The sequence below is a fragment of the Accipiter gentilis genome, chromosome 13, assembly GCF_929443795.1.
Source record: "Accipiter gentilis chromosome 13, bAccGen1.1, whole genome shotgun sequence".
Lineage (NCBI taxonomy): Eukaryota > Metazoa > Chordata > Aves > Accipitriformes > Accipitridae > Astur > Astur gentilis.
This window is the reverse complement of record NC_064892.1, coordinates 5076434-5101182: the sequence shown is the minus strand read 5'-3', so window position 1 is coordinate 5101182 and position 24749 is coordinate 5076434. Positions and strand designations below refer to the sequence as shown.

Here is a 24749-nt window from a genome sequence, read left to right as displayed (position 1 = left end):
CTGGTGCAGCTGACATAAAAGTGTTCCCTACAAATGCTAACACACATGTGCATTATAATTAATGGTAAAGAATTCAAGAGAGTATACTTGAAGAGCTGTGAAAAAACTGAGATTACAATATAATTCCCTTGCCTTCTGTGGCATGAAATCTAGCCCTTGCATAAGTCCTCCTCTCCTTTTAAAGTTCCCATATTGAAAAGCCCCACCATTGCTGCACATTCAGGCCAAGAAGCACAGAACTTTGTGATCTTACTGGTAGAATCAAGGAACAGAAGAGATAGATAAGAGAAAATCACCATAAAGCCTGAATCCAAACGGAAGTTAAAAATTGGCTGAGGAAGGGAATAAAAGGAATGCAGAGAGGTATCTTGTGCAGTATGTGTTCTTCTCAGCCTGTGGGATACTGTAGCCCTCTTCAGTTAAACAGTTTTGGAGCCTTCAATTACAAAGGAAAGCATTTCCTATGACAAATAAAGATTTAACCAGATGACTTTGCATGAGCATTTTTTTCTACAGTTTAAGCGTTTATAAAATTGAACAGGCTCAGAGACGTAAGCAAAGGATAACAAGAACAAATGATACAGAATTAAAATGTTATTTACATACGGTACTTTTCTCAGAAGAGGGGTCTGTTTCTTACTTCAGAAGAAAGTTTGGACTCTGCTTTCAAGATGCAGAAAAGGCAAAAACTTCCAAAGAACGACTGTGCATGAACTGGCAAGAAATACAGCTAAACATAACACAGGATATGATCATAGTCCAAATTTGTTCTAAGACACAATTATTATTGTGAGATGTAACACTATGGAAATCAAGCTTTTTGGTTGTTCTTAAAGGTAAACTTAATAGGAGATGATATTTCTCTCATGCCCTTCAACCAGTAGAGTTTTTTAGACACCTATGTCTGTGTGCACAATGAGTGACAGAAAGTAATCCCACAATATTTCAAGTGGATTAGTGGAAGCAGTATATCAGAATTTTTTAGAGAGAATAAAGATCATACCTTGCCAGAATCCTGAATCATTTTGACATTTTCAGACCCAAATTTGTCAGAGTAGAGTTTTTGGAGTCTTTGGGAAATCTCTGAGAGAGGTGTGAGTTTAGGCTCTTTATAGATATATTCCTTTCCATCTTCATCCTCAAAGAATCCCTGCAAAAAATGAAGTAATCAAAATCTTGGAAAAAACCCACATAGGACAATGATTAAGATGAACAGAATGTATGTGGTTCAAAGCAAATATAAACATTTAACATCAGGATTCAAGCATACGTAAGTAAGGAGAAATTAAAATCTAAGTAAAAAAGGTTTCCTAAGAGATTAAAAAAACAGAAAAATGTAATTATCTACTACAGAATGAGTGAAAGACAATGGAAACACACATTTAAAATTGTAAAGGTTCATTGTAATTTTATGGTGTGCCAAGCCTTTGAGATAACTTTTCTTCACTTTTATTTAAAAGTGAACTTTCAGCACTGTTTCACTTGCCAAAACAGAAATCTTACTGCCCAACATGACTATCTGATTCACAAGTGAGTATTTTGGCAATGGTTTATATAAAAATAATCTAAAAAATTTCTTTATGTAGTAATAAAAAATTAATCCCAGAAAATGAAATTTAATTTACCTAAAAATCTTAATTTTATGTTGTACTATCTTGGCATATACTACTTCACTTTCATTACATAAAGCATTTGTTTTAAAACCATAAGTAAATGCAATATAGAGTACGTGGAAAGTGAAACAGGTCATTGGTTGAAAACAACAAGCCATGTCTGAGTTCACGTTTGGAATCGGAAAAGAAATATTTTTGTCATAAATGAAACAGACAAAATAGAAAAGCACAACATATCATGTATAAACACAGGCTAGATTGACAAAAATACCCACATCAAACTAAGGTGAAATGCAGTAGTTTTTACTGCATTGCTTGCTTTGTAAGCAGTTACTGTAATTACCTCAACATCTGTTTCACTGTCTGTAAACTGGTATTGCTATAAAGTTATAAAAGACAACAGAATACATGTAAAGTTATACTGCTCAGAGTATTGTACAATTCTCCATGCTCAGCTGAACAATTAGCAACTGGGCTATGCACGTAGAAAGTGTATTACTTGATACTGCGTGATACCATACTGATACATAAGCGTTCTAGACATATATTAGATGTGAAGCTGTCCAATACACAGCCAGAACTTTTGTTCAAAGCATGCAATACTGATGCATAGAAGAGAGTGATTTGTTCTCTAAATGGAACTTAATGTTATTTTTTGAATTGCAATGGCTATTAATGCATACCAATCTAAGAAGCAGCCTTGCAAACCACACTGTAGCACTACACGTTAAGTCAATACATTGCTAAGAACTGACATTATAGAAAACTTACCGCTGCCTTAAGGTAGTAAATAAAAGAAGAAAAAGGACAAAAAGGCAAAAAATTTACTGAGGAAAACAAGGAAGAATTGTATCAGAATTGATACATGTTTTAAACTAAATTATTGATGTTTAATTATTTCTTACAGAACACATTTCTTGTACTTTTTATGTCATGGTATCAATATAGATGATGAAATAGTATACCTTGTAAAATAAATTCCAGCTTTCCTTACTGCACAGAGCAGACAACTGAAAGTTAATTAATACTCACCTGTCCAAAGAACGCTACCCTGAAATAAGTTCCCAGCAGTCTCTTGCCTGTATGCATAACTTCTGTTACTTTACTGTATGCTCGATGAAGAGTGTCATATAAATGAGCAAGCCTCTAAAAATAAAAGAAAACCATCAGGGGGTAAAAGAACAACGTAGAATTTTCCTATCTTAAAACAACAATAAATTATGTCCTTGCAATTAATAACAACTAAAAACACTGTTTCATTGAACAGTAGCAATACGTTTAGTACTTATATCAGAATGACAATATGCAAGATTAATTTTTAATTATTTACATTTATTTAAACATTTTTAATTATTCAAAATTAAAACAACATTCATATTTCAGTTACAATTTTAATACTCTTGTTCTGTGATGTCAAACGTGTCATGCAGTTAGACTAGAAAAATATTTTTTTTCTTGCTCAGAATTACTTATGATGAATCTAGTACCTCAAAATCTCGCCGTTTTTCATAAATGGGAATTATAAGTTTATATATGTCAGCAATGAGTTCATAACGTTCTGCCTTCCAGAGTCCATCAGCACACTGCTCCAACAATTCCATCAGCACATCCTAGATTTGGATACACGTGAAAAAGTAAAACAATTCAGTACTTGTGAAAAGCACAAATAACTATACCAAAGTTCTTCCCAATGAAAAAGGAGATCTTGACTCAAACCAAAATTATCAACACATAGTAATTTAAATTATTGTGGCAATCAAAAATTGCTAAAAGGAAACAAAACAAAACAGAATAGTCCGAGTGTACACTACTCTTCATATTTACCACAAACTGCATTTTTCTTTTAGATACTTCTGACATCTTAAGTCCACAAATGACACCTGTGTGAGGACCCAAGGTCTTACCTTGTAACATGTTTTTATTTTTTTGAAAAACCTTGGGGTTTTTTGGTTTTACACAAAGAACATTATCTTAAAAAGACAGCTATACAAACACTTGGCTGTAATGGTTATGAAGGAAACTATCAAACAAATTACATCAACAATAAAATAAAAAGATACAATTCCCAAATCTGTACTCAGAAGCAATTATCAAGGTACAACAGTGGAATTTGGTATACTTGGTCCAGAGTGAAAATACATATAACAACAGTTAGAGAAGCTGAGAAACCCTGAAGTGTCAAAACAGAGTCACAAGCAAGAAACCACCATCCTTGTAGCAAAAAGATAGTTATTTAAGGTTAAATAAGAGCTATGCTTATCTATACATTAGAATGGAAGTACACATTTTGCATTAGAGCAGTTACATCATAATTATGAAGTCCCTTCCATCAGTTTGTCATAATAATTTATTTTCCATGCATTTAATTTCTCCTACTTCAATAAGCCTAACAAAACTACGATAACATTTGTACTTTGCTCTAGTTTTCATAAATTTAAAATTACTTGGCTAACTCCATTAACTCAGTTATAACAACTTCACAAATATTATGGAACAGCTTACAGGTCCTGTGATGAAGCTGTCATATACTTGGTCATGGCTTGAGTGTGACAATCACTGTGAAGCATCTCATTCCCATCCACATACCCTAACACATCTCGGTTTTCTTCCAACATGTCTGGAGCTCCAAGTACCTCCAAGAGAATCCAAGTCTGAGACTGCGAGATGTCAGAAGACGTGACATTTCTACTTCTTGAGACCTCCTGGTACCATTCTTGCATTGCAGTGATGAAACGCAGAAGCTGGAAACAACTTCTTTTATCCTTAGAAGGGATCCAATGCTACTCTATTCCCCTCCTCCCTTTGGTAGAGGACTAAGACAGCATAAAGGTATCACTAAGAAAAGCCAACTTTAATATTGAGAGCAAAAAGAAACTGAAAAATGCTACCCTTATCTGTGTGCTGCAACGGTCCCTAAAACATCCCCTCCTTTCCCCCAATCATTATGGGGCTGTATAGACTCTCCAATATCTCCATCAGCAGCAGCCAGGTGCTGGACCACAAGGGCTGTCCACAAACACCGCTTTGTGACAAGGGTCTTAGACGCCAGAGGGCATCCAAATGCAGCAAAGGAGTACAATCTTGTTTGCACACAGGAAAAAAATACAAAGAGCAAAAACCTTGCATGGGAGAGCTGACAGGAGGGAGGAAAAGAACACAACATTTCTGGGCCACCTGCCTCAGCGTTCATCTGTTCTCATGGGAAATGTTTTTCCCATATATCCAATCAGAGTTTTCTCTTGTACCCTGTGAGAACGACATTCTACTCTGTTACGGCGCACCTCTTAGAAGAGTCTTATTCATCCACTAACCACCTTAGGAGCTGGACTTCTTCCAGTTTGCTGCTATCCCTCTTGACTTTGAGGGGGCAGCGCCAGGCACAAGATTACAGATGGGGTATCACAAATGCCAAGTAGAAGGGGGAAAACCCACTTCCCTCCACTTCTTGACTCTATGCTCTTTGTAACACAACCCAGCATGCAGTTGGCCTTTGTTGCCACAAGGCTACACTGCTGATTCCCATTCAATCTCTCGTCCACTAGAACTCCCAGATCGTTCTGCAGAGCTGCTGCCACCGTGCATCCCCAGCCTGTACTGAGACATCGGGTGATTTTTTGGCAGATGCAAGGCTTTGCACTTGTCTCTGTAGAACTTTGAGAGGCGTCTGTGTTCCTTCAGTCTGATGTCCCTCTAAATGGCAGCAGCCCTGTCCCCCAGCATATCAGTCACTCCCCTCTCCACTTAGTTTTGTCCACAAACTTGATGATACGCTATATCCCGTGACCTAGATGGCTCATGAAGATGTTAAACGGTATCAGCCTGAGTACCTATGAAGAATACCAGCCTTCGCCACCACACTTTAAAGTGTCTTGTATGGTTGGGCGAGTACGTATTTCTGTTTTTCATAAAGTGCTTTAATATATTGAATTACACTGCATGTTGATCACTTAAAAGAGCTATAATACCATCTGAGCTGTGAAGCCATTTCATTTACCAGTCTGCAAATTAGAATGATTCCTCTCATGGAAAGTCATAGCTAACAAGATACCAGAAACAACAAATAAGGAAGGTAGAGATTAACCTACTATCCGTAGTGGAGCTGTATTCTGGCAGAGTTTATTTTGGAAAAAACCAGCCCACTTGAATGAAATTGTTTCCAACCTTAATCCGCACGGAATCTGGCACCTGCCACAGGCCTGTTAGCCGTAACTCAGATCTCTCACAGATGGACTGCTTACAGCAAAGTCTAGCATGGGAACAATATCAGGTTCCAAGCTTTTACCCTCCTATTTCTGACACCCAGGAGACTTTTAGCTCTGCAAGGAGAATTTGACTTGTGCTGCTGAATAGGCCGTCACATAAACAACTGTTCATGAAACACACAGTAACTTTGTTAAAAAAACAAAGCAAAATTTTGTTTTTTCAGCTGGCTAGTTTAGGAAATGAGTCAGGCTAACCCTGGCCTGAAAGAGAATTCTTTTAAAATGAGAATTAAATTGAGAATTTTAAAAATTTTGATTTTGAAAATGAGAAACTAAATCAAGTCTTAAGACAAATTTCATCTAATTGGGAAGACTTTATATAAATGGGAGAATATAAAGGATGCTTTGCCCCTTTTAGAAACATGGAGGGATCCCCCCTGATCCCCCCAATAGTTCCAATTACTGACTGTTTTGGAGATTTAACTCTAAAGTAACTAGCATCCAGGGAAATGCCAAGTTTCAAGAAAGAAATTCTACAAGTCTTTGTTACTACATATAGGAAGAATTCCCTCAGAGCATCATTTTGCTCAGTAGTAGTATAGTACAGCTTGAAAGATATGTTTCTGCTTTCTGATTTCTGTATCCAACTGATCTGTCATATGGTTTTTCTTTTTCTTAGACTAATACAGTTTTCCTTACATAAGAACATACCAAGGAACATTCCATATACGAATATGTTCCTATTCATGAAGCAACTAGACTACCTGGTTTGAAATTCTTCTGTAAAATACTAGTTGTCCTAATTTATTCATGATTTTTAGTCTACTAAAAACCAAAGAGTTTTTCCCTATTATTACTCTTCCTGGGTGAACTATAAGAAGTTAACTGAAAAGTAGTAACTTTTTTCAATATTTAACCAGTTACAGTACTATATGGTTAAGTTTAAAAAGGGAAAAAGAAAATTCGGCAAAGTTTGATCCTTTTGCAAGATCCACACGCTTTAAATTTTACTCTTGGCTTAGTGTTTCCATGGAATGGAAGTAAGAGATGGAAATAAATTTGCATAGGGTTCAATGAACCAGAAAAAGCAGTACATCCTTTTTGCAGGGACTGGCTAATGAGAATAAGAATAAAGACATTCTAATTTAAAAAATACAAAAGAATTGAGCTCTGACAAATGGTTTGTCAGGTAGACGCTGACAAGAATTTCTAACAAAAGTTTCCATCAGCAGTAGTCACTAGAAAACCGACTCTTGGCTCACTTAGAGCAGATTACATTTTCCTTTGAGTAACATGGTAAATTCCATGCTGGATGAGGAGAATCAGTGATTTATAGAACATAACACAAATTAAAAAACCCACCGATCTGCTATTGGGTGTCTTTGGAAAGCAAAAGTGCTATATTTCTCATTTCAAGTAATTCCAACTCCTGCTTCCCCTCTCCTGAAGAAGGAAAGTCAACAATTTTTGTCTTAAGACAATAGAGCAAAGCAGTACCAGAACTTAGGAGTAAAACATAGGTACCCTAGGCCTAAAGCCAGGCTTAAACAGCTAAGTCTTTAATCTGTTAGCATAGCCACAATTTGCACAGTCAACTAATTTTGTCATACACCTTCACCATATATAAACTAAAACACAAAAGAAAATTATTTTTGTTGTACGATTATGCTTACACACCATGGATTTTTTCAACACACCTACTGCAAGTAGCGGTCTGTCCCTCCCTCCACCACCTATACTGGCAAAAACACAGTGTAGATGTAACTCTTCATGAGCAAGATTATGAATAATCTTCTCACATAGGCTTCTTAATAGTAAAATTTACTGTAGAGCCAGAACAGATGGATCCACGAAGACACAAGGAGTAAAATTTAAGCCAGGAACAAACAACACTGATGCAAGTCTGGTGTCAGTAAAATGACTTTCATTGTTATGGCATATTTGCATAGGGAAACTGTGAACCAACAAAAATGATCTTCATAATTGCTGGTATAGTAACAATCTAAATCAAAGTCAGTTTTAAAAGAAAACCCAGATCTTGTTAACTCTAATAAATAAGCCACAATTACTGTTCAGCCTGTCATATAGCTTGAAATTCCATTTTGCTTAATTTTATTCCAACAGTGGTGTTGAGTTGATGTGCTAATGCTTTATTTAAGATATATGTATATAGTAAATTGTCTAAAGCTGGGACAGCTCACAGAAATTTTTTATTTCAGTTTCAGGATAAGAATAGCAGCTAAGAAGACGATTATAATAGCCATCATATTAGTCAGCCTCCAGACTGAAACACAAAACTTGGAAAAACAAACAGCACTCCAATGTGCATCAATTCTAACTCTCTTATGTTTACTTACTTCATTGAAGTGAACATCTTGCATTCCAACATCCTCCATCATTGAAGCCTCTTCATCTATATTAGGTGTGATTACCCTGAAAGCAGTACAACCTTGCCTAAACATCCCTGTCATTGAAAAAGAAAAATAGACAAATTTACTTTTTTCCACCAGAATAACTGTCGTGGTTTAAGCCCAGACAGCAACTAAGTACCACGCAGCCACTCACTCACTTCCCCCCCACCCAGTGGGATGGGGGAGAGAATCAGAAGGTAAAAGGTAAAACTCGTGGGTTGAAATAAGAACAGTTTAACAGAACAAAAAGGAAGAAACTAACAACAATAATAAAATCACAATCCTAATAAAAGGATTGGAACATACAAAACAAGTGATGCACAGTGCAATTGCTCATCACTTGCTGACCGATGCCCAGTTAGTTCCCGAGCAACGATTCATCCCCCAGGCCAAGTCCCCCCAGTTTATATACTGGACATGACATGGTATGGAATACCCCTTTGGCCAGTTTGGGTCAGCTGCCCTGGCTGTGTCCCCTCCCAACTTCTTGTGCCCCTCCAGCCATCTTGCTGGCTGGACATGAGAAGCTGAAAAACCCTTGGCTTAGTATAAACACTACTTAGCAACAACTGAAAACATCAGTGTGTTATCAACATTCTTCTCATACTAAATCCAAAACATAATGCTATACCAGCTACTAGAAAGAAAATTAACTCTATCCCAGCTGAAACCAGGACAATAATACTAGGTCATTTTGCGATGCTAGATAAGGCAGAAGCCATGTTTAAATATACATACCCCCAAATTAAAAAATAAAAAATAAATCCCGCCTCCCGGTGCACGATTAAAATATTAGACCTGATGTTACTCTGTAAGTATAAATAGGTTTTAAAAAAAACCACAAATGTTAATATCTGGACTCTTACCTACCAAAATAAATAGCGTCTTAATCTTCCTAAATTAAACCTGTGTCTAATTTACCCCACCCTAAGTCTAAGGTAATCAAGGTAACTTCTACAGTATTTAAACAAACTGGTGTGAAGTCATGCTGGAACTGTGTACTCTAACAGGCCCTGGCGTATCAGCCTCCCCAGTCTGAACAATATGAATAGACTGACATCAACCATACAAAATGATCAAAGGATGGCAAACCAGATTATTCAGCTGTATATACAGAAAGTCAGTCTACAAGCAAAAAAAACAAACCCCAGCAATCTAACTTTCTTTACTGAAGTAAGTATTCGGCAAAAATGGGGTTTAGAATGTTCTAATGTGAAACCTGCCTCTTTTACCCATTCTGTTTAGCTCTTTTTTATTATATTAGATTGCTGAACTAAGAAATCGGGGGTTTTGGCCAAAAACTGTATTAATTAAAGCCTCAAGAGCAATCAGTAAATACTACAGAAGCACAAGGACTTGCACATATTTATTTCACAGCTCATTCCTACAAAGATTCTGTCTGCTCAGGTGGGAGTCTGACCACCAGAGGTTTTACTGAATGACTGCTTCAAATGCATGGTTTTGTTTTGCTCCTGGAAATACCACAGATAGAAGTTTGACCCTCTATATTACTAAGAGGAAATAACTGTTATGATAGTAGACAAAAATAGCAGATCACCCAAAGGAATCACAAATTGATACAGATTATCACTAGTTATCAGTTAGTTGTTATCAGGCTTCCAAGAGGACATAGTAACTTTGACAATCAACTTCGTTTCAGATTTGGTCTCAGAGAAGCTTCTGAAATCATTGAGGCAGAGAGGTCAGCCTATACACTACACAAGTATCTGGCAAGAGGCACAAAAGGAAAAGAGAAAAGGCATCTGCTTAATTATGAACTGTCACGCAAAAGCAAAGAAAAAAAGCTGCGAATGTGAATTTGCCTACAAAAACAAAAGACTAGCTCAATGTCATAATCAGTTTTAACAGTTTTCTGAAACTTTCTTCTAGAGATCTGTTTTCCTTAATAAAAGCCATAAAAGCTCTTATTTTCTCAAACTCCTAGCTGGGAACTCTTCTGACCCTATAAATGAAAGATAGATAGATTCCTACTCTATCTCAGGGGTCATCAGAAACCCGCTTCTACAGACAGCTGCTAGCAGAGAACACCAAGACAGGTGAAGCATTCTGAGCACTACTACCACTGACTCAGCACCTGAAAATTTGTATGAATTTAGTTTGACTTCTCTGGCAATGCCAGGTTTCCCTATATGCAGTGAAAGACTACTTGAACAAGAATATTTACTGATAAGTTTGCTTTAGAAAGTCTGACTTCAGCTATTAGCAGCTCTGGTGCAAAATAATAATTTTTACTTTCCTAAAAATTTTACTTTAGCTTCATCTGAAATGCTGCCACTTAGATATGTAAGTATACTCTTAAATATTTGAGTATGCTATCTGGTTAGGTCAGAATTTCTTCCTTGGTAAACACTGAAATGCCTACAACTTCCTCTGAGAAACTATTGTCATTATAGCTTAGGAAAAGCAAAATATAAACATTAAAGATTTCAAAATCGTACCTTTTCGTGTGAGATATTCTGCAACCAGTGCTGCTACATGGACATAGCACATCGCTGCCTAAAACAGAAACAATAACAATCTTATAAATTACAATTATAACAGAACTACTGAAAACAAGGTATAGAAGAAGAGCCCTAGCCTGAGATTATTTCTTTGGTTTTCCTTTTTGCTGCTTTGCAGGAGATGCCCTATGACCAGTGTAAGAATTCTCCACTTCATTTATGCAAAACAGTAACTGTGCAAGAGCACTCACTCCTTTAACAGAGCACTGAGGAGCACAGACAGCAGTACACAATCTGAGAGTGACCACGGATCACAAATTACAAGGTAGGAATGCCAGGCTGTAATAAAAATAGGCAAATCTCTTTTTGGGATGTATTTTAAGTGTTATGTGAAACAAAAGAACTATTAGTTGTTCTACTCAACATTTGGTGGTTCTTTTGCTAACCTGTTTTGTCTGCCTTTTGGCTCCAGACCAAGAAAAAAGTAGAAAAAACTGGTGACAGACCATGTGAAAACAGCCAAAGAAAAAGAGAAGAAATCTGACCTACAAATGGAATTTGAAGGAATTTGGTTAGTGTTGTCTGGAAAACAGAAGAAAAAGGGCAACAGAGTAGTCTTCAAATATTTGAGGTGTTCCATGAAGTTGACACTGATCACTTTTCTCCACAGAAAGGAGAAAACAAAAGATTCAAGATCCTTCTTTTACTAAAAAGGTTTAGGCTTACAGCAAAGTGTTATTCTAACTGTAATTCTCAATTGAACAGTTCATATATAGAGGCTGCAGAACCTCAGACACTGGAGGTGAAGGAAAAAGTTAAGTGTCTGTCAGAAATACTCTCTAATTCACACTCTGCATGGCGTTGGGCTTGGTGGTTTACAGAGGTCCCCATTGAGTCATACAGTCAGAGATTCTAAGTTTTTAATAAAACAAATTAAAAACAGACCTGAAAAGGACTAAAAGGGCTTGTCTTCTGAAAGAGCTGAAGTTGTTTCCTTCAAAATGCAAGCTAATAATAGAGCACTGTATATGCATTCTGTGTTGCTACCATACAGAAGAAAAGAATTCTAGTACTAAGACATAAGATAGCAGCTACTACTTCTTGGAGGTGTTTACTTGCTTACATAATGCTAAGTTTAACAGATATGTTTATGAAATTCAATGATGTCGTGCAACGTGATTTACTTTTGGATGCAACAAACTTCCAGAAAGAGACAAAATTCATTCTGTATGCTGATACTTACATCAAGACATATAAAAATCCCCACTCCAAACTCTCCTTTTTGCCAGAATTAAATATTTTAACAGCACAGTGAAATCGGATAGCTTCCCTTTTTCAAACAAAAAGATTGTGATTTATCAATTTTAAGAACATTAGGACTTTTTTAGTAAGCAGTCTGGAATAGAATCAAGGCAAGTCTGTAAAGGCAGCTGGAGAGGAATTCAAAGAGTGGCTTTAGACTGTTTTAGCAACTGATAACAAAGATATTTTTAAGCAGATATTTTTAAGTAGAAGGTCTGTGTCTTCCATGGTTCGCATTGAGCATTCCTGGCTTAGTAGCACGTCAGCTACCGTAGTTAAACATACGGCTTACATTGGTAATCAGAAATGACTTACAGATGTACTTGGATATGAAAAAAACCTACCAGCCATTGAAACTAATCTACTAGCAATTCAAAATTTATTAAAAATGCTTATTATATTACACACAACAACTACATTCCATAACAAGTACATTCCATTTCAAGAAAGATAAGCTTAAGCTTATTATGAAACTAAAACTAGTTTTGATTTTTTTTCTCTTACCTCTGAAAGATCTCCATTTTTAACATGGATCCTTGCCATGCTGTCTAACCACGTCTTCCGTAGTTCAGGTGTACTAGCATAAGACTTTGCCAAACTGTACTGGAGGTCTACAAGCATTTCTGGATCATTTTCATGCTCCTTCATCTGAGCTGTAGCCATCAGTACTGTACGAATCCGTTTTGTTAAATCCTTAACATCAGAAGGGAATGTAGTGTGCTAAAACATAGAAAAGTTAGGTTAACTACTACCTTTTTCTATTCTTTGCATAATAAAAAGTTGAAACATAATTGCAAAAGATGCTATGAAAGAGTTTTCAAGCATCATTCTACGGTATGGAAAGAAGAATAAAAACAGACCTTTATAATTCTGTCATTATTGGCACAATTATTGATGATGGAAAGAGACTGCTGAAATCTAGTTCCTCCAATTCCAACAACATCAGCAATTAACTGGCTTACTGAAATAATAACCTTGACAGAAACAAATATCTTGTTAGTGCATATTTCATGAAATTCCCTTGAGATGTACCTATGAAGCAATTACAAAGGAAGTTTTGCTCTTTTTAATTGAAAGATTTTTCCCTTAAGTAAAATCCTATTTGTTTTTTTGTTTGTTTGTTTTTTAAAGTTACTTGTACAATAACATAGGCAAGAAAAAACAGGCTTGTGTAAATTTAATGCACACACATTCTCTGCTCTAAAGACTGACTCCTAGGTGAAGTAGCCCGAGATCATAGAAGTAGTAATCTATTGTTCCCAGCTTTGTCAGAACACAGAATTTTCTATGTATTTGTTTTATTTTAGACTTTCACATGCTTGTTGCTGCATTCTTTTCATCTTCAGATACAACAGGGTATGCCATTTAACAATCAAAATAACATCTACAAAACAGAACATTTGTTACTGACAAATAAAAATTATTTCCTACGAAACACAGTGCCATCCAATTGTTTCTAAGTATCTGCCTATACTGAACATACTTTTATTACCATCTTCTCACTCTTAGAATAGTACCAGCCTTGCTTGAACCCAAAATAACTTCTTTTATGTCTTTATCTGACAGGGCTTTGCACAGTGGTATGCAACTGTGTATCTACAAATATAACATTTAAAAAATGAAGAATAAAGTTTACTAACTTGTAGATGTGTCCTAACAAAAGACTTCTTCCCTGTGTAATCAAAATTATTTCTCATTAAGAAGTACAGTAACTGTGAAGCTTCAGTACGAATTGAACTCAGTTTGGAATTACAATACTTCAGAATTTCATAGCACAGTGCAGAACACATATCAGCTCTACCTTCATAAAATGTAGAAGGAAACTGAGGAAAAAGTAGAAAAGAAAGAAGTTATTCATTAAAATTAGCTTCAGTTCTTGATAAAATAAGCATATCAAGAAAAATACAAATCTATTACTATTCCAAAACTATGGAAAAAATAGACAGTTATAGTAGTTCATGACACAAAATGGTTTTTAGAGCAATTCAAAGGACAAGTATTCCACGCTGTTAGGATCAGATCAGTCCTTATTCACCAAATTTAATTTGGGATTTTAGTTCTTAAATTTTTACATAATATATTGTTACCTAAAGAACTGGATAAGTACTTGTAGATTAATTATTTTTAAACTTCTTACCTTAAATATAAGGGCCCTTAAAGCAATGAAGACATTTTTCAATGCCGTTTCAGACTGATTCTTTTGAAGGAAGCAGAGGTATACATCAAATACTTTCTTCATCAGCGGATTATGTCCGTGATCAGTTAGTAGCTGATTCTTTAAATTGATAGTGAGAATTTAGGAGTTTTGTATGGTGATACATTTATACTATTCTAAGAATATACACAAATCATGCAAAAGCAGGAAATTAAAAAAAATAATCTGCATAGTATTACCAAGATGTTTAATAATAAAAACATATCTGAATTTTAATTAGATATTTCTAACACTTCATTAATCTTGCTTGTAAAGGAAGTGTTGGCTTCTGAATAGATTTAGAGAATACAACTGTTTTTAACAGATGTTAATTAAATTAATTACTATTAACAGTTCTTTGAGAGGCACACTCAAAGTATTAACACATTTTGGTTAGACCAAAGATCTATGCAGTGAAGCCATGGCCAGGCCATTTTAGAGGAAGCTAGACATAAACAGTTCAATATAAGCCAGTCAGCCTGTTTGGTCATAGGAAAAAGTTTTATCTCTTGGAACAGTATACAGATGTTTGTAGATGACCCAAACCTAAGCACCTAACTGCAAGTTCTAAAAGATGGTAAAGCTTACTACCTTCCAGATTTATAGCAAAATAATGAAACATTGTCTTACAAACCCCTATCCTTATGAGGAAATTGATATAATAAGCTTTCTTCAGATGTCCCAACATCAGAGGTAGGTGGTTCACTAAAACCACCTAGAGTAGTAGGAGTTCACACAGGATCAGTTAAAATTTTACCAAGAAGCAGACATAACTTGTGATTCACCTGCTGTAATAGATAACAGAGCTCTGGATCCCCACTAGTGAAAGATGATTGTGATGAAAAAAAAAAAAGAGTTGTCTGGCCTTTTGGGAATAATTAGCATATTATATAGAAGCAGCAGATTGGTATCAGTAATCTAGTGGCCTTCTACGATGGAGTGACTGCATCAGCGGACAAAGGAAGAGCTACTCATCTGGACTTCTGTAAGGCTTTAATATTGTTCCCCACAACATTCTTCCCACTAAAACAGAAACATGTGGGTTTGAAGAATGGACTGTTGGAAGGATAAGGAATGGCTCAGTGGCTCAGTGTCCCTCAAGGGTCCATATTCGGACCAGTACTATTAAATATTTTCATCAGTGACACAGACAGTGGGATGGAGTGCACCCTCAGCAAGTTTTCAGATGACACCCAGCCGAGTGGTGCAGTTGAATTGCTAGAAACTTCCCTGTAGCCTGCCATCCAGAAGGACCTTGACAGGCTTGAGAAGCAGGCCTGTGTGAACGTCATGAAGTTCAACAAGGCCAAGTGCAAGGTCCTGCATGCGGGTTGGGGCAATCTCTAGTATCAGTACAGGCTGGGGAATGAATGGATTGAGAGCAGCCCTGCAGAGAAGGACTTGGGGATGTAGGTTGATGAAAAATTGGACATCAGTCAGCAATGTGTGCTCACAGCCCAGAAAGCCAACCGCATCCTGGGCTGCATAACAAGAAGCATGGCCAGCAGGTTGAGGGAGGTGATTCTCCTCCTCTACTCTGCTCTGGTGAGACCCTACATGTGTACTGCATACAGCTCTGTGGCCCCAGTACATGAAAAACATAGACATGTTAGAGAAGGTCCACAGGAGAGCTATGAAAATGGCCAGAGGGCTGCAACACTTGTCCTACGAAGAAAGGCTGAGAAAGTTGGGGTTGTTCAGCCTGGAGGAGAAAGGGCTCTGGGGAGACCTCGTTGCAGCCTTTCAATATATAAAAGGGTCTTATATGAAAAATGAAGAGAGACTTTTTTTTTTTTTAACAAAGCCTGTAGTGACAGGGCAAGGGGAAACAGTTTTAACTAAAAGAAGGCAGGTTCAGATTGGACATAAGAAGGAATTTTTTTTGCAGTGAGGGTGGTGAGACCCTGGAATAGGTTGCCCAGGGAAGTTGTGGATGCCCCATCATTGGAAGTGTTCAAGGTCAGGCTGGACAGGGCTTTGAGCAACATGATCTAGCGAAAGAACATGTCCCCGTCCATGGCAGGGGGGTTGGAGCTAGATGATCTTTAAAGGCCCCTTCCAACCCAAACCATTCTATGATTTTTAGGTGCAGTTGATTGAGTAGAAGCTCCCGATTCTCCCACCTGTTCTGTTTGCATCTTGCAGACTACTCTGCTATACTCTTACCTACTTTCTCAACAAACTACATACAGATAACCTTGAAGGACTGTCATTCTAAGCGTGATGGACAGCCGTTAACTAGAAGATTAATGTCCATTCTTCTTTAAATCTTTAAAACTATGTATCTTCATTTTCAATTCTGTCATGAAGTCTGTGGACAGAACTGGTTCTAAACTCTAATTAAATTACTAATAAAAGGAATCTCATAAATAAGCTATGTTTTCATAACTAGATTAAAGGTAAGACACTAAATTTGAATCTTCAAGCAAGGATCTGGATACACTGCTCTAATTAGGGGAGAAACAAAGTAGAGCTATCACGTCTCCTCTTTATAGCTTCACCTTTAATGTTTGGAAAAGCTCAAAAAAACCAGACAGGAGGGATATGCAAGTGGGCATGCTATAAAAAGATTCCACAGGACAGCTACAGTAACTGATACAACTAAAAAGAAGTCTTATTACTGGACAATTTGAAATAAAGTTACATAAAAGGAACACACACAAATTACTGTTAATTAATGAGTGACTTAATATAAGAAGTCGCCACGTTCAATGTAAAAGTCTGATAGTGTCCAATCATGAATTATGGTTTTGCCATACCCTAGACCTTTCGACCCCACATGGCCTTTAAAAGACAGTTTTACCACTAATATTAGGTAGACAGTAAAGTTTCTAGAAATATTTTTAGGAAGTTAGGATGAGGAGGGAGCTTTTCCTACAGATTCCTGCTGATCAGTAAGGAGTCTCTGTGCAATGTATAACTGAAGCCAAAGCATTTTGCTGTGAGAGGTTATCCACTTCAACATGACACAATAATGAAATAAAATGGTAGAAATGCTAAAAATACAATGCTGTATTACTAGATTATAAAATACAAATATAATTTTTAAAATATTTTTTTAAAAAATACTTTTTCTGAAATATTATTATGGGAGATGTTAACACCAAGTCAAGAACAAACCTTAAAAGCCATTGTGAATAATGACAGAGTATCCAGAATTGTAAGGCAAACTTCAGTGGCAATATTTGCTTCAAGTAAAGACTGGTGGAGAACATCTGCATCTGAATGGCCATAGCCTACAGAAATTCCAAATGAAGTGTAAGTGCTGGATATACTCATTTGAATGTTTTTTATTTCCAAAAGACTTGCTGAACTAGGAAAAGATTAACAACTAAAAAGCCTGACAGAAGTTAGTATTCAATACAGAAAAATAATTAATATGCATTTAAACATTTTTCAGATATGTGCATATAATTATTCTAACATAATCTGCACAAGATCATAAAATACATTAAGTACAAATGTCAACAGTAGAAGCATTAAACAGCAGTTAAAACAATAAATGTCTGAAGTTTCATATATATGTGTATGTATGTACACACGTGTATATATATAAATGTACACAGTTATATATACACATATATATTCTTAAAGTAAGTACTGCAGTAGAATGGAGTTACAGCTGAAAATGTGTATTGGTAATTTAGCGATGTTATAATGATCTCAAAGTCAATCATAAGTCAACCATTATAAAAATACAAAACACTAAGAGTTGAGGAATACAATCATATACTTATATGCTGCTGAAGAACCAAGTAATTAATTCTGCTCTGTGGCAACACCATGAAATAACTCCATATTTAATCACAACATGTTATTGCTTCTAGCTCCATACTGTATTAAAATAATTTAAAAATATATCCTGCTTCAGCACTGGTTATAATACATTGTTTATGCTCCCTACCATTGATCTTTAAGAACCAGATTGACAAATGTGCCCTGGTTGCTTTATAAAAATTTGGTCTGGATCATGTTTATATGTTAGATTTACCATCAACTTAGCATCACTAAATCAATGACAAGCATGACAAACTCGTTGAGACTAAGAAAAGAACAGAAGAAGTGACATATTCTTTTATAATGACACTTAGCTACTTCTTTCTGCACCTTCTTACTTCCCTGGCTGCACTACGCATACATACCCATAACCACCAATTTCTTTGGATTTATACATTCTTTCTGTTAGGGAGTATACACCTTTTTCCTATCATCTTTTGCACTCTCTCTGCCTCCACCTCTTTCTCCTCCCATATGTTTTCTTTGTGGTTTCAATCCAGCTACATCCTTTACCCTCTGTAATGATGGAAAGAAACAACTGGCATTTGGAAGCAAGTTTTAATTCAACAGCCATTTGGCAAATATTTTTCTTTTGGTAAAAGTGTTCTTTTCCTTAAAGATATTCAAAGAAAAATCCTTTTTCATAGCAATCACCTTTGGGTGGCCAGAAATCTTTAAGTTAGCCTCTAGTTTCAGTAATGTTGAAGATATCAAGACATGACAACTATCTTGAGAACTGCATTGAGGACAGGGGAAATATTCTTTCAAGAAAAAAAAGTGTTTGCTCTTCCAGGTAAGACGAAAGGTGCAAGGTTTATTATAAATGCCAAGTAAAAACTGTAGTCAATGGACAGGATTCCAAACAGTTCAAATTTTGTTCTTTGCATAAATAATTTAGAAAAAACCCAAATAAATAGGTCATTGATTGATTACTCCGCATTATTACTAGAGACGAAAGTTTTGGACAGGATGTAAACTTAAAGGAATACTCAATTTGGTTGAGTTAAAAGACTGATTTAGCAGTACTTTTTCCATATGCATGCTAAAAACTATCCTGGTTTCAATTTGCTAGTATTTTAGAGAATCTAAGACTGTATACTTCATGTATAACTAACATATTGGATTCTATTTTTCACATGTAACTTAAAACGAAACTGTGGAACTACAATTACCACATACAACATGGACATCTGCCTGGCCACGCACATGAACGTGCACCCATACATTCACACTACTGCAGAGTAACTGGATTTAAAACTGTCTAAGAACACTGAAAATGGAATAGTATCTAATGACTATGAATTGGCAATGATCATATACTGCTATTACAGATCAGGATATATCTCTTGTATTTCAGCACGTTTGAGTGTCACTATTCTACTGAGCATCCTCCTCTCCTCCAACCCCAACAATACATATAAATCTACATTCTTGCAGTTTGTATTGAAATGCTCTAGAAATCTGAACAAATGGCCTAATTTCTTTCATAATTAAGCATAAAACTATGCTGAAATTCCTCAGAGATGTGAAATATCACTTACACCATTACTTCAGTTCTATTTCTTGCTTAAATGATCGTAAAGGGAGAAATTAAGTTTATAATTTACATTTATAGACAACAGTCGTGCCAAGGAATCATGATTTTAGAAACAAGTAAAGCAACTATTTCCACCAGATACACCCTTCCTGGATGTACCCCATACAGGATACCTACAAGATTCATTCAAGTTCCGAGAACTACTTTGTATACACGATACAGGCAGACTGACAACTAAACAAAACTAAAAAAAGTTAGACAACAACAAGACCAAAGATATAAAAATCAACTTCACATTTGACATGGCTTTTACAGCAACATATTTTCACTTTATAAAACCTTGGTCAATACAAGCTGTAATAGCCTGATATTCATTGAATGTCCAACATTAAAAAAACCCAAACATTATCACTTTACACAGTTATCTAAATGGGACACCTTCCTTCATAATTTTCTTCAGATGGAAAAGAAAAGAAAGTTTCTTTTTACATAAGCATGCATTTATTAAAATCTTTCAGCTCACTGGTTCCTAAAAAAATCAGTAAACTTTGTCAACTTCTGGAAGTATGAAAACTCTTTGCACAGGGCCCAGAAACAGCCATGTTATTTATTTCCCAGAGATTTTTTTTAAAAAAGCAGTCTTTATCTACAAAGTATTTTGCCTTACTGAATGTGCAGTCACATAGTGTAAAAGCTCTTTCTTTTGTGTATCAAAAACATTTAGAAATTATTATGATACAGCACTAGCAGACTGATTACAAGAGAAAAAAAGTAATTTGCACAGCTATATAGTTTTCTGACATTTTTTAAATCAAAGGATTGCATTTCTTATATTTGAACAGGCATGATAATGCATTTACAGAGGTTTGGTGGCTTTTTTTTTTTTTTCACTAGACTATGTGGTAAGTCTTGTGCAATTAGGCTAACTGTTACAGATAATGAGCCAAAAGATTTTAAGAGACAGTTAGATATGCTTTGGGAAATAAAAGGATGAACACAGTGAACAGACAGTTAACTCAAATAATTGCTTTACTGCACACAATTCTTTTCAGTACCAGTGTTGTATTTGACTGGATTAGTCAACCAGTTTCACTGTTTTTTGAAGCTGAAAATTGAAAAATGGTGCTTCAGAATACTTTACATACAGTATATTTTGCAATTTAAGAGCAGCGTGTTTAAAAAGACAGGCCACAAGCAGATTTAGTTTTCAATACAGCAGTCTTATACAAGCTGACTTCAACCTGATTAAATCTTACCATTGTCTACAGAAATTCCAAGAATACTTGATATCTTTCTCACACTGAAAACAGAAAAATCACTGCATTATTGGACGCTTTTTCACTTCTAGACAAACCAAATCATGGCCCTCACAATCTCTGTAGAAATTCTAAGAAACTTATTTCTCCTTAGGGGATGTCAAAACATGGAGATATGGTCAGACTGCAAATTTTTACTTTTAGACTAATCATTTATAATACCAAGGGGGGGGGGGGGGGGCAGGGTGGGAAAGAAACTTAATAAAGCAAACAGGAAAAAAATCCCTAAACTTTGTAACTGTATGCAGCACAAAGTTGAAGTGCATATAATTTAAAAAAATGAAAATACAATTGTAAAATACACTGTAGTTAACCATGCTCCATGTTATGGCATCAGCCAGCATTGATTGTTCTATCATAAAGCAGGGAACAGACCATCGACTGATTCCAGCTATTCGTTAGACCTAGAACAATAAAAGTCATTGAAATGCACTGGTGTGGCTCTGGGACCCGTCTCTGGTGTTGTGGTACTGGTTGAGGATGACAAATGTTATCATGTCATGTCATGAGACTTACTGTGGTTAAAAGTGAGAGAGTTATCCAGGCTGCTCAGCTGCTGCAATCTGGCATGCATCATTCCTGTTCTGTTACGGGAAACAGGCAATGTCTGAGATTTTCGATCATGAACTATGGATCCCAACCCCTCCTGGTTCCTGCAAGATGGGTGAAATGGGATAGAAGCAAAAGTTAGACATGTCAAACTGCAGCAAGACAGGAAGTGTTAGTTAAGCACATGAAGTTTTATAGAAAGAATTACAATGCAACCTATTTACTGTTTTATTTATAAAACAAAAATAGGTAGTTTAAAAAAAGCATCACAGCAAACTCTTTCTTAAAACCTCAAAGCATGAAAGCAAAAGCACACAAGCAGTTGCTCTTGAAGTGCTAAATTTACTTCAGAGCTTTTGGAAACATAAATATTTGAGAACATAAATATTCTGAAAATATTCAGAACCCAAAACCAAATCCTCTATTTTGATTGTAAAAATTTTAGAAAAAAGTTAGAAGGACACACAGTGGTAAAATTAGAAAGCATACATGCAACAGGACAGCAGGAATTAACGAGGTATTATCATGTACATCTTACCCAAGCAGGAAGGGAGAAGAGCCATATACTTTGTTAAACTTGCAGCAATCAAGTGAAGAAAACAGAAAAGTGATCTGTGTTAGCAATCAGTACAGGCTAACTTCCTATTGTGTACCACCACCAGAGCTGATGAAAAATGAAAACCAGTGCTTGAATTACAGAATTCCCTGTTCCCTTTCATTCTCTGTCATTTGTGTATTTTAAGAGTACGTGCATTGATTGTGATATACTTCAGTGTAATGACAATGTAAAAGACTAGAAAGCTACATTTACTGGGAAAATGCAGCACCTCTGCAGAACACCAGATGATTTCTATAGCTTAACATTTTTAGCATTAACATGCAGTACACAGACTAGGTGATCAGTAAACAAAAAGGAAGTGTGGTAGTCTTCTCTACAAACTAGTCAAACAAATTAGTTTGAAGAATTTTTACAAAAAGCCTGAAAATTGCAGACTCCTCTAAACCCAGAGTTTGAAATACATTTAAACACAAAGGTCACAATCAAAACCTTAAGAAAACCAGATTTATTTTGGCCTTTTGGTCTTTTTAGGGTGTGTGAACAGAGATGAGATGTTTTTCTGAAAAACCTCCAATGAGATAGTCTGTTGTTTGTAGAAAGAGATTCACATACCATTAAATCTAAATTAAAACCAAAAAAAGCTAACATTTTAGTTAGAATGCCTTACCATCCAAAGTCAGCAACAACTGAGTTCAAGAAGGCCAGTATTTCAACCCCATGGGTTTAATTATAACAGTATTATAATGTCAACCACAGTGTAAGGCCTAAACAAGTTGCTATATTTTACTCAATTAAAAAACTACTTTGCATTAAAAAACACATTAATGCAAAGATATTCAAATAATTTAGTATGTGTTTCTGAATCCCACAGATTTTTCCTAATGAGCCTTCAGTGGGAATGTACAGGTATCTAATGGTACTTCAGACTTCAAATTGAAAAACAGCAGCATTGGAATGTTCACAACTTACCTTCCAGCAAGAACACTATATATAAAATTTCTAAAACATTTCAATGGACATGGTTTTATGGCCAAGCAAATAAACAAAATGGATCATACAATTTCTTCCCCAAAGACACAATTTCAAGAAAAAAATGCTGTAAAAGACAGCATTTAAGGGGTGGATTTTGAAGTAACTGATAATAAACACAACACACACATTCTGAAACAGATACCCGACTTTCAGACAGGATACAGATTTGTTAATATAGTAACCGGTTACTTACTTCAAAATGTTGTGTATCATTTCACAATAACTGTTCTACTCATGCAATTTATTTGTAATAGAGATTCAAGGCATATTGTACACACTATTATTCTTAGTGAACAAGACAGCAAAATTTAAATTCCACACAGTACCTGGCTATGTATCGTTTTCCCATGTACTGGAACTGATGTAAGCATACTCTGCAGAGAACACATAAGTCAGAGAAGCAACACTTGAAACAATCTCTTCTAGATTTATGTACGCTGGAATTATTCAACTATTTCTTTATTCCTCCCACCCTTAAAATCCCCTTCCAGTCCCAAAGCCAAGAAAAGGTAAACATGGCTCTTCTGAAATGAATCACAGATGTTGCTGTTTTGGGCAAATGGGGATTAATAGCAAAAGGTTCATCAGGCTGCCTCCAGAGCAGACCTATCTCAACACTCTGAATCACAACAGCTAGTGTGAGCCTAACAGTGACAACAAAGAAGGGCCAAATGGTGAAAAAACAAAACACCCCGGAAAACTGTAAACAGTGAATTCAAGTGCTTCATCTTGTATAGATTTTTAGTATTTATAGAGAAGAAATGTTTAGCCTCAACTATCACAGACAAAATTTCATTATGTGAAATGAGGCCCACAGTTACAGTTATTTACAGATGAGCAGCAATCCAGGAAAAGTAACCTGAAGGGCGGAAGCAAAGAGATAACCAGACATTACATATATTCAACATATTTTGCAAAATGTGTATAAGGGTTCAAAAAAAGGGCAATACATTTTGCTTTTTTCTCCCCTTGGCCTAAACTCTCTTGGTTACAGGTTGGGTTTTTTATTTTGTTGGGTGTTTTTTTTTAAGGTCTCCAGATTCCAGGATAAAAACAACAGAGTTTCTGACAGAACTATTTTCTAAAGGGAATCTGCTTTTATAGTAAGATGATGATAAAGGCAAATCCCCCCCAATAATTTTTCATTTAAAAATTCTATACTTCAATATGATGTTATATTTTAAAGAATCATAATACTACTGGTTCAGATCCACAAGAAAGTTGAAAGTATAACTTAATTTGCCAGGTGCCTCTGCTTGTCTTCACAACTGGTCAGTACACAACACTGATGACTAATAAACTAGAAGTCACACTTTCAAATCATGAAAAATGGTGTGAATGGAGACTGTAATAATTATTTTATTTGACTCTTTTCCCACTGTAAGTATTTATCCTGATAATTCAGAACTTTTAATGCAAATTCCCTTCTCCCTCTGGTAAAAATATTCTAAAAGTTCTTCTTTAAAGCGTAAATCCAAACTGAAAGCCAGTTTTCAGGCTTTCTCTTCCATGTGCCAGTTGTGAACGAGGAGAAAGACTGGCATATAGTCTCTTCCACTCAGCTCCATTTTGTACCCAGACCTTAAGGAGATTAGCTGTCTCCAAACTGCAGAGTCAGAACGGTGTTTGCTTCCCCCAAACTTGTCACTCTATTTGAAAACCAACCTCAATTCCCCTTTCTGATATCTTCTTGTCTTTTTCAGTTTCTAAGTTTTTCTGAAAAAGTTCTTTGTATGGCAAGTACCTACCTACCAGAAAAACTGTCTTACTGAGGTAATGAGAAACTACTGTAATG

General features: G+C 35.9%; 1 protein-coding gene across 20 annotated transcripts in view; it reads right to left on the bottom strand.

Annotated features, from left to right (window-relative positions):
• The window catches only part of DOCK9 (dedicator of cytokinesis 9), a 133073-nt gene that overhangs the window by 8996 nt on the left and 99328 nt on the right, over positions 1–24749 (bottom strand). For 6 of the 20 annotated variants that reach the window (XM_049815809.1, XM_049815807.1, XM_049815815.1 and 3 more), the window contains 13 exons: positions 23281–23328; positions 21331–21467; positions 17305–17420; positions 14128–14265; positions 13631–13813; positions 12851–12964; positions 12495–12710; positions 10686–10743; positions 8173–8279; positions 3101–3223; positions 2646–2759; positions 1957–1992; positions 1004–1150 (listed from right to left, as the gene is read on the bottom strand). In XM_049815809.1, coding sequence (XP_049671766.1) covers positions 1004–1150; positions 1957–1992; positions 2646–2759; positions 3101–3223; positions 8173–8279; positions 10686–10743; positions 12495–12710; positions 12851–12964; positions 13631–13813; positions 14128–14265; positions 17305–17420; positions 21331–21467; positions 23281–23328 — 1537 coding nt within the window. Of the gene's footprint in view, positions 1–1003; positions 1151–1956; positions 1993–2384; positions 2441–2645; positions 2760–3100; positions 3224–8172; positions 8280–10685; positions 10744–12494; positions 12711–12850; positions 12965–13630; positions 13814–14127; positions 14266–17304; positions 17421–20754; positions 20799–21330; positions 21468–23280; positions 23329–24749 lie in introns of those variants that run through there. The other 14 variants (XM_049815822.1, XM_049815811.1, XM_049815818.1 and 11 more) reach the window with 5 other exon arrangements.